This window comes from Ictalurus furcatus, chromosome 3, assembly GCF_023375685.1.
Source record: "Ictalurus furcatus strain D&B chromosome 3, Billie_1.0, whole genome shotgun sequence".
Lineage (NCBI taxonomy): Eukaryota > Metazoa > Chordata > Actinopteri > Siluriformes > Ictaluridae > Ictalurus > Ictalurus furcatus.
Genome location: NC_071257.1, coordinates 24,847,708 through 24,868,525, shown reverse-complemented (window position 1 = coordinate 24,868,525; position 20,818 = coordinate 24,847,708). Strand labels below are relative to the sequence as shown.

General features: G+C 42.5%; 1 protein-coding gene across 2 annotated transcripts in view; it reads right to left on the bottom strand.

Moving 5' to 3' along the window:
- Positions 1-20,818, bottom strand: part of LOC128605862 (adhesion G protein-coupled receptor A1) — a 252,530-nt gene that overhangs the window by 148,250 nt on the left and 83,462 nt on the right. The window contains exons 8-9 of one of the 2 annotated variants that reach the window (XM_053621671.1): positions 1,354-1,518; positions 162-339 (exon numbers count right to left, since the gene is read on the bottom strand). In XM_053621671.1, the coding sequence (XP_053477646.1) occupies positions 162-339; positions 1,354-1,518 (343 nt within the window). Of the gene's footprint in view, positions 1-161; positions 340-1,353; positions 1,519-20,818 lie in introns of those variants that run through there. The other variant, XM_053621672.1, reaches the window with a different exon arrangement.

Below are 20,818 nucleotides of genomic sequence, written 5' to 3'. Positions count from 1 at the left end.
GATCCCAGCTAAATTTATCCTTTCAACCATGGGAATGTTTAGGCAAATCTTAGAACGACTTAACAGGTGTTCTGGCCTATTATCATAATAAATGCAGCCTCTGCCCAACTGTTGTTATTCCCAGTGTGAACAAACAAATGATCTTAATCATTTTAGCCCACCTGTGTAAGTTCATGCAGCATGCGGGTGAAATTTCTGGAGTAAGGGCACTGATTGTAGTCGTCCTCTGCCCACCGTCCCTGCTTATCACACCTACGCCACGCCCTCTTCTCGTGAGAGCTGTAGGAGGCTATGGCACAGTGAAGAAAGACCATTAAACCAGCCTGGGTTTTAGGCCACCTGTAGGACATAAGAGCAGTGTCAGATCTGCAACACTCAATGCACTTTAGATCACTAGTGTATTGGTTTAGAATTGCAGAAGACCAAAATGACTGTAATATAATATAATAAATGTTTCTGTACTGATGTTTATGCAGTTGCTTATAATTATTCATATAGTTCCTATTAGAAAGTGTTTTCATCATGTAAAGACTCAATTACTATATGCATTCGTGTATATACAGTACATGTATTTTACTTATATTAAACCGTGCTTGAGAAATGTAATTGTATCATTGCATTGGTGCCAAGCTTATGCAAATATTTCTTGTACTAGAACTTGTGCTAAGTCCAATGGTATTTCAAAATATAATTTTAAACACTCTCCATGAACACTGTCCATGCATTCTAATAAGCATAAAATTTTTTAACTCATGTTCCTGTTTGGGCTTTAAAAATGGTATGAGACCAGAGACAATTAATGCTAAAGGGCAATGTTTGTCAAATAAAAAACATAATTTCTGGGCTGAACATTACTTGTCATGCGAAATATGCAGTGCTATTTTTTTCTCCATAAAAATGAGCTAATTTTCTTTTACATCCATAATGTGCAGCAACTGTGGCAGCAGACTGCAGCTAGATGGAAGGTTTAGGAAACTAAAGCACAGGAAATAATATTTAAAAAAAAAAAAAAAAAAAGCGCACAGTACAGCAGAAGCAGCAGTGCTGAGACATTCAGGCAGAGCGAGGTATTTGGCTTCGTCTCATTAACTACTGAACGGTGCCCTGCCAACCATAGACATAGTTAATGATCATAAAAAATGAGAGGTGTGTGTAATTTGCTGGTTTATGCAGAATTTGGATTGTGATTCCACAGAAGATTTGTTGCTTGCTAAGAATTCCACTGTAAACACTTTTGATTAATCTTATGGCTATACTGCATCTTGAGCTAAAAATAAAGTGTATGCATGAATACTGTATGTGTGTGTTGTGGATTATGAAACGATGGGTTTGTGTTTCTTATCCTTCGCACACCTGAAGTCACCTTTGTTGCCGGTCACCCTCTCTGCAGAGCAGTACAGTGCAGACGTCTCCAAAACAACAATCTCCATGCCAATGGAGCTGTTGCCACGGGAACTGGTCACGTGGCACTGCCAATTACCGGAAACATCAGCATCCACGTTGGAGAGGATTAGTTCACTGAGAAAATAGAAAGGGGGAAGAAGAGGGAGAGGAAGGAGGCAAAGGAGAGGAAGTCCACAAATGCATTCAATCTAATTCAGCTTCATCACGCATAACTGTCAGGAGGGCTCAATACATTAACACAGATCATACCTGATAGTTTCACTTTCACTGGATGAAAGTATGACATTATTCTGAAAACACCAACAACAAACCATTGTACTACAGTCAAGTGTATTTATAGTAAAGTGCAGTTGACTCATGAGTCACTGTGGTGCTGTAGTGTGGTTTTCATACCATATTCAAGACATTTCCAAAATAATTTAAGACCTGATCTTCACTTCAATCATGCTACACAATACACCAGCCATAATGGATTGTGTTCATGCATATACATCAATTTCTGGAGTTAAGTAAACTATAACAGGGGAAACTTCTACAGAGGTATATAGGAGAGGGTAGAAAATATCCTTTTTGCATTACTATTTGCTCCAACAGTGAAAGAAAAAAAAAAATCCAGTATTTCCTTTCCATGACTTTCCAAGAGAGGGAAAAAATATAGAGATGGATTACAGCAGTTAGAAGAGAAAAATATGTCAAATTTACCATCACTCCCTCAGCAGCTGTATTAGAAATAACCCCCTCACAGCAGTGTTTTTGTGAGTTTGTTTGTAATTGAATGTCAGAGTACATGTAACAAGTAGTGCTATAAATATACATACATTTTTCTAAAGAATATATATATATATATATACATACATACATACATATATATATATAAACCTTTGCTATTTTGTAATATTACTATTGCACTAAATAATAATTAATAATAATAATAATAATAATAATAATAATAATAATAAATTTTTATTTGGGGTACAAATAGTAATATAACAATAGTAATATATTTCGACTTAATTCACTGTTGTGTTAGACCTTGTGGCCTTTATTTTGGTGGAAACCTGCAGGAAGATCTCCGTTCAGTTGGCAACAGTTTTTTAAAATTCACTTCTCATTACCAATCAGGTGAAATGCTGTAAATCTCTGTCCACAAAAATGTTTGAGATTATGCTAACGTAAAACCAAAGTGAATCTGGTGTGTGCTGTTCTAAATGCACGTTATAAGCAACTCGACTCACAGCACAGACAGAGATGAAGTTGGTGTGGAACGGCAGTTACTGTGAACCGAGACACTCTAAAACACTGATGAGCCGCAGACACTATGAGTGCAACACGGTCACAAATGTTTACCATTTAAAAAATTCAAAAAATGAAAATAGAAATCTGCTTCACGGTGTCGGTTCGGTTGCATTTTTAAGACCTTTGAAATGTGAATTTAAGACATTTTAATGCTAATAAAGGCCTTATTCTTACATTAAGGAATTTAAGACATTTTAAGACCTTTTAAGGACCCACGGATAGACTGAGAACAACTGTTTTTTTTTAAGCAAAGCACGTTCACCTCACACTTCTACGGTTGGGGGTTCGATTCCCATCGTGGCCCTGTGTGTGCGGAGTCTGCATTTTCTCCCTGAGCGGTGGAGGTTTCCTCTAGGTACTCCGGTTTCCTCCCCCCAGTCCAAATACATGCATGGTAGGCTGATTGGCATGTCCAAAGTGTCCGTAGTGTATGAATGGGTGTGTGAATGTCTATGTGAGTGTGCCCTGTGAGGGATTGGCACCCTATTCAGGGTGCACCCTGCCTTGTGCCCGATGCCCCCTGGGATAGGCTCCAGGTTCCCCATGACCCAGTAGGATAAGCGGTATAGAAAATGGATGGATGTGCCAACCCAATATACATGACATGCTTAGTTTACTGCTTTGATTGTTGCATTCTCACCTTATTAATGAAAACACATCAGCACACTTAAAATTTGCAAAACATTTGGAAACGTGCATTTGGCCATTTATGGTTCAGATGCTAAGTAAAGCAGATTTCTGAGCAACACTTTTGGCAGGACTTACATACACAATCAAACTGAGAGCAGGCTTTCTGGGTTGGAAAATAAAGAGGCTTTCTCATAATACAAATCTTCTGGCGATATTAACAATCATCTTGAGACCTTAAGACCATGAGAGATCAGCAGGGTACCTAATATTATCCTTGAAATTCGCAAATTCGCAAATAGCTTTATTCTCCAAGGTAAAAAATATATCAATATATCCTCAATAACACTTCACCTGCGCATGTTATTAGATGAAGAGCTCAACTCCAAGGCCAGCTAGACGCTGCTGAGTCAACATTTGCATTTTATTTTCACCATTCACATGCTCATAATCAGAAAATTTTATTTTTTAAAATAACATAAAACTAGACACTGTATTTAGTCCATATTTTTCTAAATAAAATCATGTTAATGGGGTAAAATTCAGTTCAGCTCTATACAGTAAAAATTCTGCAACTTTGAAGGAGCTGTATAGGAAACACAGTCAGTAAGAGTTGTTTTCTCTTTTTAAATGCTAATACAAAAAAGCGCTGTCATGCTTGGTACAGTTGACATTCAAACAATAAGTCACAGCAAGCGAGGGAATTCAAATCTTTATAGAAAAAAATTATTAAAGCCTCTCGGCAAGCTTCTGTTCTATCCAATAATCCAAAACACACAAACACACACGCACACACATGCAAGCACATACATACACACACACACACACACACACACAAATACAAATACATTGGTACACACTGTTCAGCAAAAGCGCTCTGAGTAAAATAATGAATACATTATCACTTTCCATGGAAATGTTCTGTAAAACAGCATTATGAATTTCAGAGTGTGTAAGACCTATTCACTAGCTATTCAGTAGCTATTCACTTGCATATTCTTAACATAAAAAGCTGTATACATCTTGTAAGTTACTGAAAATCAGACCAAGATTTATGAATATTTTAAAGTTGCTTGTCTTCCTCTTACAAACGTGTGCTCAGAAAAGGAATACTGTAGGTTTTGTGGAAATGTCAAAAGCATGCTCATGAATCATCCCGAGATCTACTGACACTGGTTAATGATGGCACATGATTGTACTTTCCTGCTGTCCTCCACCACAATACAAACCACAGGACATTGATTAATAGCGCTGACATGTGTGACTGATCAACCAGGAGATTTCTCTGTACTGTATGAGCCAGCAAGTGCCTGGTGGTTCAGGAGCACATGGTGATGTTGTGCAACATGGAACCAATGCTACTGCACTCACAGCTCCAGCTGCTTCGAAACCACGCGCCAAAAATAACAGGCATTTTCTCTTCAGCTGCCATAACCGCAGTGCACTGCATCCGCTCCGGCCTCTCTGCACCGCGCCGTGATAGAATAGCCCCGGAGCCAAGAACATTTCAACTGTTCTCTCTTTAATTCAAATTGAAGAATGGATGAACACTCATTTAAGATGGATGTGCCTGGACGCCAGAGATAGGATTAAAAACTGGGCGAAATAAAAATGAAGATGGACAGTTTTGAAGCCAGACAATGTAGCTGAAGTGCTTCTTCCCTCACCTGTTTTCCCCAAAGCAGATATGAATGTAGAAAGAGGCATCACTGTTAAGTGCACATCCAAATAAGCCTCTGAATACCGACCTCTTGTGTCCTTCCACCTATCTCGTTCTTTTTCACTAGCATAAACGCAGGGTGGGACACAATCTGGCTTTGGACAAGCAGGAGGCAGACCAAAAAGACTACAAGACTATCCAGCTGTAAAATGAAATACACTGCACTTATGCAGGGGTCAGCATGGCCAATTTAAGCACAATGGATTCCACTCTGTAAAGAAAAGGAAACATTAATGAGAGTAAAATATAGATTCAGCTCAGGCTGACGCATACATCCACGTACAACACACACACACACACACACACAAAGAGACCTAAATTCTCACTGCTGCTATTCTATTGTGGAGCTGTCTGCAAACAACGCCTCCCCAAGGCCTCATTAGGAGCATTTACGCACTTGCGCTGATATTTAACGATTTGTTTATATAACCGCACTCACGGGGCTGTTAACCATCAAAAAAAAGGCTTTTTATTAACTGGCATTCCATCAGCCTGACCACAGACTGGCATGCACTTCCTCTGAAACAGACAGAGGGAAAAAGAAAGAGAGAAAGATAAAGAGAGTGAGTGTGAGCATGGTTAAACAGGTTGTAGGTTTAACAAAGCTCAGTATATTTTGATATTTTTAGACTAGTGATACTGACATGGATATTTCCAGTTCACTGAAAGATGAATGCATAAGGAGCCTAAGGAGCTTCCGTACAGACACAGGGACATTGGAATACGAATGAAACTAGATAAGATGCACACAGACAGACACAAACATCATACTCTTGTGTAGCAATGCTTTAATGAAGGAGCTAAAAGAAGATGAAATTAATGTTTTATAGAGACCATATGCAGTAATCAGAGGTGAGTAGTGCGTATGTAGTGAGAAGTTAATACTGACATTGTGCATCGCCATCCAGACCTCAGGCATAACTATAGACTTAAGCACTACTTGTCACGATTCCCCCTTTAAGCAGCGTGCTCTAAGCGCGAATGCGTGAGCACCTGCTTTCCCGTTGTTGACCGTAGTGACATCTAGACATGTGTGTTTTGTTTATGTTTCTGTCATGTCTCCTCCCTGTTCTGTCATTGGCTGGGATTTCACGTGGGTCTGTATTGCTCTCAGCTGCTAGCAGTTTAGACGCTGATTATGTCCGCATATATACCGCGCGCCTCCCAGCACACAACGCGTAAGATTAAATGTTTGGAGTTGGTTTAGCTCGTATCATAGTCATAGTTACGGTCCATGTTTAGAGTTAGTTCGCGCTGGATTATCCGCTTCCAGTCCCTCGACATAGTTCGTTTCTTGTTTTGTTTATCGACCTAGATTCCTGCCTTGCCCCATGTATGCCTGTTTGCCAATTGCCTGACCTCTTGCATGTTTGTCGATTACGTTTTGGATCACGTTTTGGATTTGTCTGCCTGTCTCTCTTTCTAATAAACAACTGTTCATCCTGCACTTGCATCCGTCCTATCTCGTCCTATCACGATTCGTGACAGAATCTTCCACCTCAACATGGATGCAGCACGAGGACGAGAGAGAAGTCACGCCACAGAAACAGGGAAATAGTAGGACAATACCTCATCGGGGAACGCTCGGATTACTGGCCGCATTTTTCATCCGTGCAATTTCCCCAAAGGTACGCCGTTGAATTGCCGCCAGAGACAGCGGGATTGGGGAGCTACCCGCTGGAGTTCCTCTTCAGCTGCCAGGTGTATTTCTGCAGCTTGGCGTTTCCCAAGCCTACTAAGAAAGAGTGGATCGGGTTCCTGGTGTCCAGGTTTTGCGGTCCGGCCCGTGACTGGGCAGAACAGCTGGTGAGTGCTGGGTCGCCAGCCCTCCATGATGTCACTCAGTTTGCAGAGCTGTTTATGGAGGAGTTTTCACAGCCTGGACAACTTCGTGGTCTTGATTTACTGCGGTGGAGAGTCAATGGACAGCCCCAGGTGGACCCACCATTCAACCTCTATTATGAGGAGATGGACAGGGCAGTAACCAGCGATCCACTTCAGTTTCCGGCCAACGCGGGGGTGAAATCTCCGAGATGTATGACCGAGGGCTGCGGGAGAGAGACTCAGCTTCAATGTCCCACCTGCAAGACGCTGGGCCTCCAGGAAGCTTTCTTCTGCTCTCAGGAATGCTTCAAGTGCAGCTGGCGGGAGCATAAGAAACTCCACCGGAGAGCCCGTGCAGAGACCCAGCCCGGGATCGACAGGGTGACCTCGGAGCGCCTGTCGGAGGTCCTAGCACCAGAGCCCCAGCCGGAGGTTAACCTGGCGACCTCAGAGCTCAAACCTGAGCCCCACGAGGTGGGCTCACCTGCCGAGCTCCAGCAAGAGGTCATCGGGGAGGCACCAACACCAGGCTCTGACGTCCAAGTCCAAGTCAAGTCTCAAGCTTCTAAAGTCCAAGTCCAGTTTCAAGTCCCTGAGGTCCAAGTCCAAGTCAAGCCTCAAGTCCCTGAGATCCAAGTCAAGCCTCAAGTCCCTGAGATCCAAGTCAAGCCTCCAGTCCCTGAGATCCAAGTCAAGCCTCCAAGTCCCTGAGGTCCAAGTCAAGCCCCCAGTCCCTGAGGTCCAAGTCAAGCCTCCAGTCCCTGAGATCCAAGTCAAGCCTCTAGTCCCTGAGGTCCAAGTCAAGCCTCCAGTCTCTGAGGTCCAAGTCCAAGTCAAGCCTCCAGTCTCTGAGGTCCAAGTCAAGCCTCCAGTCCCTGAGATCCAAGTCCAAGTCAAGCCTCCAGTCTCTGAGATCCAAGTCAAGCCTCCAGGCTCTGAAGCCCAAGTCAAGCCTCCAGGCTCTGAAGCCCAAGCCAAGCCTCCAGGCTCTGACGTCCAGGCCAAGCCTCCAGGCTGTGACGTCCAAGCCAAGCCTCATGTCCCTGAGGTCCAAGCCAAGTCTCACGTCCCTGAGGTCCAAGCCAAGTCTCACGTCCCTGAGCTCACGTTCAAGCCTGCTGATCCAGTTGACCAAGCTCTGCTAATATCTCAGCCTAATGACCAAATGCTGCTCACGCCCAAGTCTACCGACCCGGTCACCCAAGTTCAGCCCACGCCCAAGACTACTGACATGCACAGCCAAGTTCTGCTCGCGCCCCAGTCTGCTGACACGCACAGCCAAATTCTGCTCGCGCCCCAGTCTGCTGACACTCACAGCCAAGTTCTGCTCGCGCCCGAGTCTGCTGACACGGCCAGCCAAGCTCCGCCCACGCCAGAGTCTGCTGACACGGCCAGCCAAGCTCCGCCCACGCCCGAGTCTGCTGACACGGCCAGCCAAGCTCCGCCCGCGCCTGAGTCTGCTGACACGGCCAGCCAAGCTCCGCCCGAGTCTGCTGACACGGCCAGCCAAGCTCCACCCGAGTCTGCTGACACGACCAGCCAAGCTCCGCCCATGCCCAAGGTTCACCTGGTGACCTCAGAGCCTCAGCCTCCCTGTTCAGCTGAGGACGTCGCTCAGCCTCCCTGTTCAGCTGAGGATGTCGCTCAGCCTCCCTGTTCAGCTGTGGACGTCGCTCAGCCTCCCTGTTCAGCTGTGGACGTCGCTCAGCCCGCCTGTTCAGCTGAGGCCGTCGCTCAGCCCTCCTGTTCAGCTGAGGCCGTCGCTCAGCCCGCCTGTTCAGCTGAGGCCGTCGCTCAGCCTCCCTGTTCAGCTGTGGTCATCGCTCAGCCTTCCGGCTCCATGGCAAACGTCGTTCCCCCCTACTCCTTCAAGGAGACCCACGCTCCTCTCCCTGGCCGCACGGAGACCCACGCTCCTCTCCCTGGCCTTACAGGGGACTTCGCTCTGCCTTCCAGTTCAGCTGGGGTCGTCGCTCCGCTTTCATGCTCCGCTGAGGACTTCGCTCAGTCTGCCTGCCCTGCTGTGGTCGTCGCTCTGCCTTCATGCTCCACCGAGGACTTTGCTCAGCCTGCCTGCCCGGCTGTGGATGTCGCTCTGCCTTCATGCTCCGCCGAGGATGTCGCTCTGCCTTCATGCTCCGCCGAGGACTTCGCTCAGCCCGCCTGCCCTGCTGTGGTCGTCGCTCTGCCTTCATGCTCCGCCGAGGACTTTGCTCAGCCTGCCTGCCCGGCTGTGGATGTCGCTCTGCTTCCCTGCTACACCGAGGACGTCGCTCCGCTTCCCTGCGCCGCCAAGAACACCGTGCCGTTTCCTGGCTCTGCCTGGGACATTCAGTCCAGGGGGCCGGGTCCGCCAATTAAATGGGATGACTCATGGCACTCCGGGAGGAGTGCCTTTGGGGGGGGGGGGGGGTTCTGTCACGATTCCCCCTTTAAGCAGCGTGCTCTAAGCGCGAATGCGCGAGCACCTGCTTTCCCGTTGTTGACCGTAGTGACATCTGGACACGTGTGTTTTGTTTATGTTTCTGTCATGTCTCCTCCCTGTTCTGTCATTGGCTGGGATTTCACGTGGGTCTGTATTGCTCTCAGCTGCTAGCAGTTTAGACGCTGATTATGTCCGCATATATACCGCGCGCCTCCAGCACACAACGCGGAAGATTAAATGTTTGGAGTTGGTTTAGCTCGTATCATAGTCATAGTTACGGTCCATGTTTAGAGTTAGTTCGCGCTGGATTATCCGCTTCCAGTCCCTCGACATAGTTCGTTTCTTGTTTTGTTTATCGACCTAGATTCCTGCCTTGCCCCGTGTATGCCTGTTTGCCAATCGCCTGACCTCTTGCATGTTTGTGGATTACGTTTTGGATCACGTTTTGGATTTGTCTGCCTGTCTCTCTTTCTAATAAACAACTGTTCATCCTGCACTTGCATCCGTCCTATCTCTGCACCGTCGCGATTCGTGACACTACTCAGACAGTTGCGATCAGGGTGGAGTTTGCCAAAAACAGTGACATGTCTCAGTTACATGTGATTGTTAATGTTCACATCTACCTAGATATTGCTTTATACAGAATGCTGCGAAAACAAAAAACATCCAGTGAGTGGCAGTGGCAGTTCAGTGAGTGGAAACATGTTGTTGATGAGAGAGATCAGATGAGAATGGCCAGATTGGTTTGAGCTGACAGGAATGCTTTCAGAAAGATAAGATAAGATAAGATAAGGGAGTTTGCATGTTCTCCCCGTGCTACGGGGGTTTCCTCCGGGTACTCCGGTTTCCTCCCCCAGTCCAGAGAAATGCATGGTAGGCTGATTGGCGTGTCTAAAGTGTCCAAAGTGTGTGAGTGTGTATGTGATTGTGCCCTGCGATGGACTGGCACCCTGTCCAGGGTGTACCCTGCCTTGTGTCCGATGCTCCCTGGGATAGGCTCCAGGTTCACCGTGACTCTGAAAAGGAGTAAGTGGTAGAAGATGGATGGATGGATGGATGGAAGATAAGATAAGATAAGATAAAATAATAGGTAGTTTGATCCCCTGTAGGGGAAATTCAGATTGATACAGCAGCACAAGTACAGTGCCCTCCACTAATATTGGCACCCTTGGTAAATATGAGCAAAGAAGGTTGTGACAAATTGTTTTTATTGCTTAACCTTTTGAGCTTTTGTTTAAAAAAATTCACAAAAATACTCTGCTCTCATGGATATCAAACAATTGCAATCAACACACAGGTTTATAAAAAAAAAAAACTTTGCTAAATATAGGTGTGCAACAATTATTGGCACCCCTATGAGTTCATATGAGAAAAATATATTTGAAGTATATTCCCATTGATATTAAAAAAAAAAAATTAGCACACCTGGGTGACTAGGAACAGGAAATTGCTCAACTATGAGGGTATAATTATGAGGTAACACATAGGCCAAATTCCCTTAGTCATTCATAACAAAGGATTATAGCTGTGATGTGTGGCAAAAGGTTGTTGAGTTTCACAAAATGGGAAGTGGCTATAAGAAAATAGCACAAGTATTGAAAATGGCAGAAATCTTAAAATGGGCTGTGGCTGGATCAAAATCAACACAAAACTGGTTTACTGAACACAAAATCAAGGTCCTGCCATGGCCATCCCAGTCCCCTGACTTGAAACCCATAGAAAACCTGTGGGGTAAACTGAAGAGGAGAGGAGAGTCCACCTGCATGGGCCTCAAAATTTGAAGGATCTGGAGAGATCCTGTATGGAGGAATGGTCTCAGATCCCTTGCCATGTATTCTCCAAACTCATCAGGCATTATAGGAGAAGACTCAAAGCTGTTATCTTGGCAAAGGGAGATAGCGCAAAGTATTGCCTAAAAGAGTGTCAATAATTGTTGCACACCTATACTTAACAAATATATTGAAAATTAATGTTTGTAATTTCTGTCTGTGGCAATAATACATACTATACAGATGAAGTAGTCAGATATTAGGTTGAAAAACTCTTGTCTAAACCCTATGCCAAACCTTCTGTGCTTTGGCTGTCTGAAAGAATTTAAATAATATTGTAATTATGCCACACACCATGGGGAACCTTAGCAGTGTTCTACTACTGAAAAGATAGAAGGAGAACCAATTCAGTCTCAGCCTGAAGGTCTGCATTTAATTAGAATGGGGCCGAGGTGAACGTTGCTACAACTCACAGCTGCATATGACTTTCTATCACCTCAGGTAGCTGCTCATTTATAATGAAGTATGAAAGAAGAAAGCAGATGGACTCCTGATCACCAGAACAAATTGTACATAAATGAGCATACATAACCCTTTCTTTGTGTATACATAACCCTTTCTATTTTACTGTGTAGTTACCCCTCATACACTCTCTCTCTCTCTCTCTCTCTCTCTCTCTCTCACACACACACACACACACTCACACACACACACAATTCTAATTCTTTCCCTCTATTTTCTGATTACTGTCTCATTCATGGACACCCTTTAGTTACGTGGGAGAGATGGACAGCACTAACCACAATAAGCCAAAACGACATTCTAACAAGCCAATTAAGACCTCAGTCTCTATGGCAACCTACATAGACAAAGAATCAGGCAAGAATTTGAGGGAAAGCAAGTGAGTGAGGATAAGAGAAAAGGGGAACAAAATAGGAAATAAATCTTTATAAGTCCTGTCTTCCTATAACGCTTTTTCCTCTGCTCTATTCTTGTATTCTGTGTCAAGTTAGAATGATTAAAAACGGAGAGATTAGTGGCGATGTGGTCTGCAACTCTACAGGCTTTCAGGGCTTTGAGTAATGAGGTATGATTCACACACTGCAGCTGCTCTCTCGGCTATCGCTTACCGGCTCTTTAGCCTCACGCCATTACTCAGCATGGGCGCCAGGCTACACAACGCACCGGCCATTAGTTATTAGCTCACGCTGGACGGCACGTCTGTCTGGATTTCTAGAGCTCAAGCAGGGATGAAGAATAGACATATAGGAAGAGAACATAAACTTTTTTGTGTGGTAGGCATTAATAAATGCCATGAGCAGCTTAACCATATATGCCTGAAATAAATGCATGTGAATATAGCATTACTAATGTACTGAAGGTAAACTATCTTTAGCTACTGCTTATGGAACTGAAATCATTATCAGCTCACTGCAGCACACACAGACACAGAAACACACACACACACACACACGACAACAAAATATCTCTCATTAACACAAAATACCTCAAATAGGCCAAAGTATAAATATGCCCTTTTAAAATACTGCTTTTAAACTAAAAAGGTCTGTGTCTTAGAGTGTGACATTTACAGTGACAGATTAATAGGTGCAGCAGATAAAGGCATGCTTTTTTGCCTTTACGGTACAGTGCAGAAGTCTTAATCCAGTTTCGGACTGTGCGATTTCAACAGTCTTTTAAGGTTATTACTTATCACTCCTTACCCGATAAATCCGGATAAAATCTCAGGCAAATTTCTATAAAAGATTGTATGATAACAGACTGTGTTCTCCATTTCGGATGTACAGATGAGGTCATAAGTTTACAAACACCTTGCAGAATCTGTAAAATGTTCCATCCATCCATTTTCTGTACTGCTTATCCTTGCTGGGTCGTGGGGAAACTGGAGCCTATCCCAGGGTCATGGGGCAAAGAGCAGGGGACACCCTGGACGGAGTGTCAGTCCATCACAGGGCACAATCACACACACATTTACACACCCATTCATACACTACGGACACTTTCGGACATGCCAATCAGCCTACCATGCATGACTTTGGACTGGGGAAGCAAGAGTGCCCGGAGGAAACCCCCGAAAGCACAGGGAGAGCATGCAAGCTCCACACACACAGAGTTGCGGCAGGAATCAAACCCTGGAGGTGCAAGGCAAATGCACTAACCACTAAGCCACTGGCCCCCCCTCTGTAAAATATTAGTAATTGAAGAAAAAAAAAAAAGAGGGATCATAAAAATAGCTATTTTTTCTGCCATGAATACACTATTTCACATAACAGATGCTTACTATAGTCCACAAGACACAATAACTGAATTTACACAAATGATCCAGTTCAAAAGTTTACATACCCTTGATTCTTAATACTGTGTGTTGTTACCTGGCTGAATAACGTTTTTATGTTTTGTGATTGTTGTTCATGAGTCCCTTGTTTTTCCTGAGCAGTTAAACTGCTCACTGTTCTTCAGAAAAATCCTCCAGGTCCTGCACATTCATTGCTTTTCCTAAATCTTCTGCATATTTTACCCCTTTCCAGCAGTGGCTATATGATTTTGAGATCTATCTTTCCACACAGAGGACAACTGAGGGACTAATACACAACTATTACAAAAGGTGCAAACATTCCCTGATGCGCAAGAAGGCAACATGATACATTAAGAGCCAGAGGGATATAAACTTTTGAACAGGAGGATCTTTGTAAATTGTTATTATTTTATTTAAAGATCTTATATTTTCCATTTTATATTGCCCTTCAGAAGCTATATAAGATATTTACATGTTTCCCAGAAGACATAATAATAGCAATTTAACTGTATGATGAAGATCAGAACAGAAGAACTGCGAGCAGTAAGAGTAGAAAATTTCTATTTTCTGCTTATGTTATCAGTCCTCATCAGAGGTGGGTAGTAACATGATACATTTACTTTGTTACATTCACTTGAGTAACTTTTCGAAAAAAAATTTTACATTTAAGAGTAGGTTTAACTGCCCACCCACTGTCTACTGCCCACTGCCCTACTTATACTCTTACTCAAGTTAATTTTTAATCACAAAAATGTACGTTACATTGCAATATTCGGTGGCATTCCTCCGTTAAATGTTAATGAATATATGTAGCTTTCATAATTAGTTTATATCATGTATAATGAGGTCATGAGTCTCACGATACGCTGCAGTGGTCTGAATGCATTCACAACAACTTCTCACTTGTTTAGCGGCTCAGTCCTGGAACATAATGGCTGAAGAGTGGAAAGACGGAGGCAGGACACCCATACATCTCCCCCCCATAACACACACACACACACACACACACACATACTGACAGACACAAACACTTGCTCTGTCTACACACACACTTTCTCTTCTGTTCTGTTCCATAGTCTGTCCTTTTGTTCTCTGTTGTCTTGTTTAAATGCAGGTGCTGACAAGTTTGTGTTGTTAACGTGTTGTGAAAATAAAGCCAGTCAACTGTTGGAAAAATGTTTGGTTTTTGGGGTGTGTTTGAGATTTGCTTGCTACTTGAGTAGTCTTCTCATTGGATACTTTATTACTCTTACTCAAGTAATTATTAGCATTGTTACTTTTACTGTTACTTGAGTAATTATTTTTATAAGAGTTTTACTTGTACTTGAGTAAAAGTTTTGACTACTCTACCCACCTCTGAGCCTCATCCTCAAACTTGTGTAAAAATGGAGTTGCATGAACAGAAACTTTCTTCAGTTTCTAGAGTTACTGCAATAAAAGTGATCTAGAGGTACTGTGATAAAGATGGTTTATTCCATCCATTAGCATGTTTTGTTTATTATTCACGATTACTACTACTATGTTTGTAGATGTCCTGTGAGTTTTGCACCATTCTATTCCAGTCTCCTATTGGTGGCTTTTACACACGCATCACAGCAGCAATCACACACTGAGATTTTAATACAAGATTTCAGACTATGCCAGAACTTTTTTATGCGTCAGAAAAATCTCAAATATCAAAATAATTACTACAACGAGCAGTAAATCAAATAAAAATTCAGAGTGACCTCCCTTTTCTTTTAAAATGCATTAATTCTCTCAGGAACACTGTCACACAGTGTTACAAGAAAATCAGCAAGCATGTTGTTCCAAACATTTTGGAGAACCTGCCACAGTTCTTACACAAACTTTGGCTCTTACCTGTTTCTGTCACTGCAGGAAAAGTTCCAGACAGCATTAAAGTTTTGTCTGAAAATAAGTCTATCACAGACCATGTGACTTTCTTTAAAGGCACTCTAACTTTCTGCCACACAAATGCAGAAGGCAGAAAAAACACCTATGACAAAATGATGATTAAAAAAAATTAGGGGTGCATAAGCACAAAAGCATGCTATTGTATATATTGTATTGCAGTGTAGCAGGAAATGCCTTCTCTAATGTTTAGATGCAGCCTAAAAATCCGTTAAGAATCTGTCTGATAACTATACATGTAAATAAAGTAAAAATAAAGTAATTGAGGCAAATCTGATTAAATTTCTAATTAAATAATCTGTTACACAGGGAATCACCATGAATCTGATTCTTTAGTTAATTTCTCATAAGCTATGCAAATCCTCAGCATTTGTGCTTTGTGTCACACTGCACACTGACCAACATGGCAAGTGCTAAAATCTAGACTAGACTGCAGATTTAAAAATTAACTCTACATAAATTTCCACAGCTAGTTGTCACTTGTGGACATTTTGGTCCTGATATACTATGTGTAAAAACATATGGAAACTAGATAGCTGCCAAAAAAGTGTAAGCTCATTTAATAACAAAATCCACAGAGGATTGTCTTTCAAATTAATAAAATACCACTTGCCCTTTTTGCATGTCTGCCTTAATGAATATGCCATTTGGGACATTTCTACTTAAAGCTGAAATGCAGGCTGGTTTGTCTATGCAAATGAGTTTAGAGCTGCAATGTGATTTACAATGTCTGAAAATCACTCCAGTAGCGGTGATTGCATCTGCACATCAGTACAATTGAAAAGCAGGTACTTTTCAATCCTGTTTCAGACAAAATTATATAATTAACTAAGCTTTAATAATGAGAAAATGTAAAAAGCAAGCCATAATCAGAATCTTTTTCAAAATAATAACTTATTATTACTGTGAAAGTTGGGTAAAGTTGGTTTCATTTAGATAATCACCCAACATTCACACCTCTGATACCAACAGAATTTAAGCAGAGCCTTTGAAAAAGTTCTTATTCACAGATATCCTATTAACATAATGTATGCTCATGTCTACACACTTTTATTTTGTGTTATACTACTGCATGGTTGAATTCTCGAATTGGACTTGTCAGAAGACGTTGATTATTTTTCTATAACAATAGGGCTCTGCCAAGAGTTCAGCTATAATTCAAATTATAGGTTTATATTAATATTACATTATCATTTCTTCAGGAACAGCTTATTCACAGTGGCTTGTATGACAGACGAGCTACCTACAGTACCCTCCAATAATATTGGCACCCTTGGTAAATATGAGCAAAGAAGGCTGTGAAAATTGTCTTTATTTTTTTGACCTTTTGATCTTTTGTTAAAAAAAATCACAAAATATTCTGCTCTCATGGATATCAAACAATTACAAATACAGCATAGGTTTATAAAAAATATATTGGTTAAATATAGCTGTGCATTATTGCATTATTGGTACCCCTATGAATTCATATGAGAAAAATATATTTGAAGTATATTCCCATTTATATTTTAAATTTTTTTAGTACACCTTGCTGACTAGGAACAGGAAATTTTTCAACAATGACTTCCTGTTTCACAGGGGTATACATTTGAGGTAACATATAGGCCAAATTCCCTTAGTCATTCATACCAATGGGTAAGACCAAGTAATACAGCTGTGATGTGTGGCAAATGTTGTTGAGCTTCACAAAATGGGAAGTGGCTATAAGAAAATAGCACAAGCCTTGAAAATGCCCATTTCCACCATCAGGGCAATAATTAAGAAGCTCCAGCCAACTAGAAATTTTATGAATCAACCTGGAAGAGGAGGTGGTTTGGGCACACAGAGAGAGATAGCCATATGGAAAAGTAACTCATGTCCATGGTTAAATATGATGGTGACTCTTTGTTGTTTTGGGGCTGTTTTTCTACCAGAGGACCTGGACATTTTGTTAGGATACATGGCATCATAGACACTATCAAATATCAACAGATATTAAATTAAATGACTGTCTCTGCCAGAAGGCTTAAAATGGGCCATGGTTGGATCTTCCAGCAGGATAATGAGCCAAAACATGCATCAAAATCAACACAAAAATGGTTTACTGATCACAAAATCAAGGTCCTGCCTTGACCATCCCGGTCCCCTGATATTAAAACCATAGAAAAGCTGTGGGGTGAACTGAAGATCAGAGTCTACCAGCGTTTGAAGGATCTGGATCTTTGCTTGTATTTTCTCATTTGTAAGTCGCTTTGGATAAAAGCGTCTGCTAAATGAATAAATGTAAATGTAATGTAAATCTGGAGAGTTCTGTTTGCAATTGTTTGATATCCAGAAGAGTAGAGTATAAGAAAATTTTGCTCATATTTACCAAGGGTGCCAATATTAGTTGAGGACACTGTAACTTAAGGCTAATAATAAATGTGAACATAAAATGTGTTTTTATTTATCATAGAAAAAAGATAATTATTGATATGCTGACATTTTCTGTAAGGAGGCATTTATATAACAATTTATGAAAGAAGGCTGTACAGGGTGTCCCAAAAGTCTTCATACAAAGGGGAAATTAATACTTGGCAAAATGTCTTCCATATTATATATATTTTCAACAGATAACATTTAAGGATGCTTTTGACAAAAGAAGAACATACAGAAATCATTCTCATGGCTGGATCAGGAAGCAATGGACTTTAATAGTTATAATTAGAATTATAACAGTTCGCATTAACCAGTCATCCAGGTAGTTTAGTACACGGATGCCCTGGAGTCACAACGGAGCCTTAGCAGCATCCATGCACTTTGTGAACGTGGATAAAGCTAGAACAAATGGAAGAACCCGATATTGGTACGCATTACCTCCAAATGCAAAGCTCAGGAACTTCTTGTGACTGGCCAATATTTCTATGTCACAGTTTTTTTTAGAACTGTTGTCACAAACCAGTCTTTGATCTGAATCTGTGGAATGATAAGTTTGAACGTCAGCATCTTGAACCTGTATGTCCAAAGAGTATGGTTCAGATGACGCAGACCTAAAATTGGCCGCATACTCCCATCTTTTTTGAGGACCAGGAAATAACATCTGTAAAAACCACCCTCCTTCAGGGAATGGGGTACATGTTCTATGGCCCCTTTGTCCAAGAGGGAACTTACTTCCTGCACTAACGTCAGGCTCTGCTCTGTGCTGACTACTGTGGTGAGCACACCTCTGAACCGGGGGGGTTGAGGTCTGAACTAGACCCAGTAACCCTTTTCTATGGTGGACAGAACCCATAGAAACACATCTGGCAGTAGTTTCCATGCTGCTAGATGGTCTTTTAGTGATGTTAACTCTTCCACATTCTGTTGGAGGGAAAGCATCAGATTTTCGTTGCCCTGTGACAGATTGGTGATCAGAGAAGAATGAAAACTTGGAACAACATTAGCTAGGGGAGGCCCTACAGTAATACTGGGGGCTAACTACCTGAACAGCCTCAAGTCCCCTGATACTTCCCTCCACGGCTCATCAGGACCGCTCCTTCTTTGTCTGCTTGGCCTTTGGGGGAGGCGGACTGCCATGCTCGCCTTCTGTGCCTCCCTTGCACTAGTGCTGGCCCAGGCTCCACTCGTGTCAACGATGGTGTTAACTGCACCGCCAAAAGAGGCCAGAAGGTTAAACAGGGGCATCTTTATCCCCCATCCCTGAGAGGTTGAGCCATAAGTGCCTCTGCGCCGCAACCAAGCTAGCCATTGAACGGCCGATAGCTCTGCCACTGCCTCAGGTCCAAATCCTGGGTGTTGTTGAGCTCACTCAGCAGGTCTGACTGGTAGGCCTGCAACACCGCCATTGTATGCAGTGACCCACAAGAGAGACCAGTGGCCACATAGGCTTTGCCAACCAATGCTGAGGTGGCCTTACATGGCTTGGATGGCAAAACCGGTCCCCCTAGATTTCCTGCTGTCAATGGAGAAAAGTAGCTCGCAAGTGCCTCCTCCACCTTTGGCATAGCTAAATACTTGTGCTGTTCATTCCCCATGATGATCCAATAATCTGACGTCACAGGGTTATAAACATGGCTAGTGTATGGTTTTCACAAGAAGCGTGATATTTCATCAGGCACTTTTGGAAAAAAGGGAGGTTTTCTGCAGTGTGAGTAAGGTTTATTTTCACTGGGGAGATAGCACTCATCCAGCCTGCTATGAGCCCCTTCTTCTTCCCCAGGCCAGTCTAGATTAAGTTTTTCTACTGCCCTAGTAATCACTTCAAGCAGCTCTTTATATGCTTGAGAGCTGCTATGCGTTTTTGGTGCAATGGCACCCCCCCTCTGGCTCCTCAGAGTCAGAGAGGGTGTTTTGGCTTTCCATAACTGTAGGAGTCGTCGTGATGCAAGCTCCAAAATCTGGCGGAGAGCCGGACCCCGAAGACAGAGCAAGAGGTAGACTAGTGCTCTGGATCTCCGGCTCCTCTTCCAGATCCATACGAGATCCCCAGGATCTGAGCCGGCTGGTCCAGATCCAAATGGCTCTGTGAGTGCAAGCCACAAGCAGAGCTGCCTGACTGTAAAGTACTCACAATGCGTACAGTCAGCCCTCTCAAGAGCCACTGTGGCATGACGCACTCCCAGAAACTTCACACAAAACGTGTGTCCATCCCCCCAGTGATGAAACTGGAGCAATGCGTGACACACTTGCTGAATTCTCTCTCACTCATACTTTTCTTAATTTTTTTTTTAAAGGCACAGAAAAATAAAAAGATTTTTTTTTTAATTAGAGAGGAAATGAAGAGTCTTTTTGCAAGCATTCACACAAAACGACCAACATGCAGTCTTGCTGAAGGTAATAAGGCTGACAGTGTGGTTCACAGGTGCCGTTTTATAATCATGGGATGTGCTTAATTGCCATGTCACCTGACCACCACAGGCCAATAAATAGGCCTGATTTCACACAAGCTTCAGATACCGGTACCGAGGGTGCTTCCCACAGCATGAAGCTCACACAATGTTGAAGGGAACAGACTTCATGTAAAAACAGACTTCATGTAATGAATTTTCCTGTTTACACAACTGCACTATTTGACCATGTCGTATTAGCACATTTACAGAAGGGATTTACTTATTTATAATCACACTATCCATTGTTACCCAGATGAGGATGGGTTTCTTTTTGAGTCTCACAAGGTTTCTTCCTCATATTATCTCAGGGAGATTTTCCTTGCCATGATCACCTCTGGCTTGCTCATTAGGGATAAATTCTAACATTTAAAATCTATATCCTGAATTTATATAATTCTGTAAATCTGCTTTGGGAAAAAAGCTGTCTTGTGTTTCACCCCTGATTACGTTTGTTATTAAAACCCCTTGTGTATCTATGTATGTCGCTAAGTACTGAGTGTATTCACCGTGCCAAGCCTTTGTTCATGTTTAGTTTCATAGTTTTTGATCTCACATCTAGTTTTTCATTTTGTTTTTTACCTTGCCTAGTTTATGCCCGTTTACGAATCACCTGACCTTTTGACTGTTTTTGGACCACTCTTTTGATTCACGATTTGGATTTGTCTGCCTTCCTCTCTT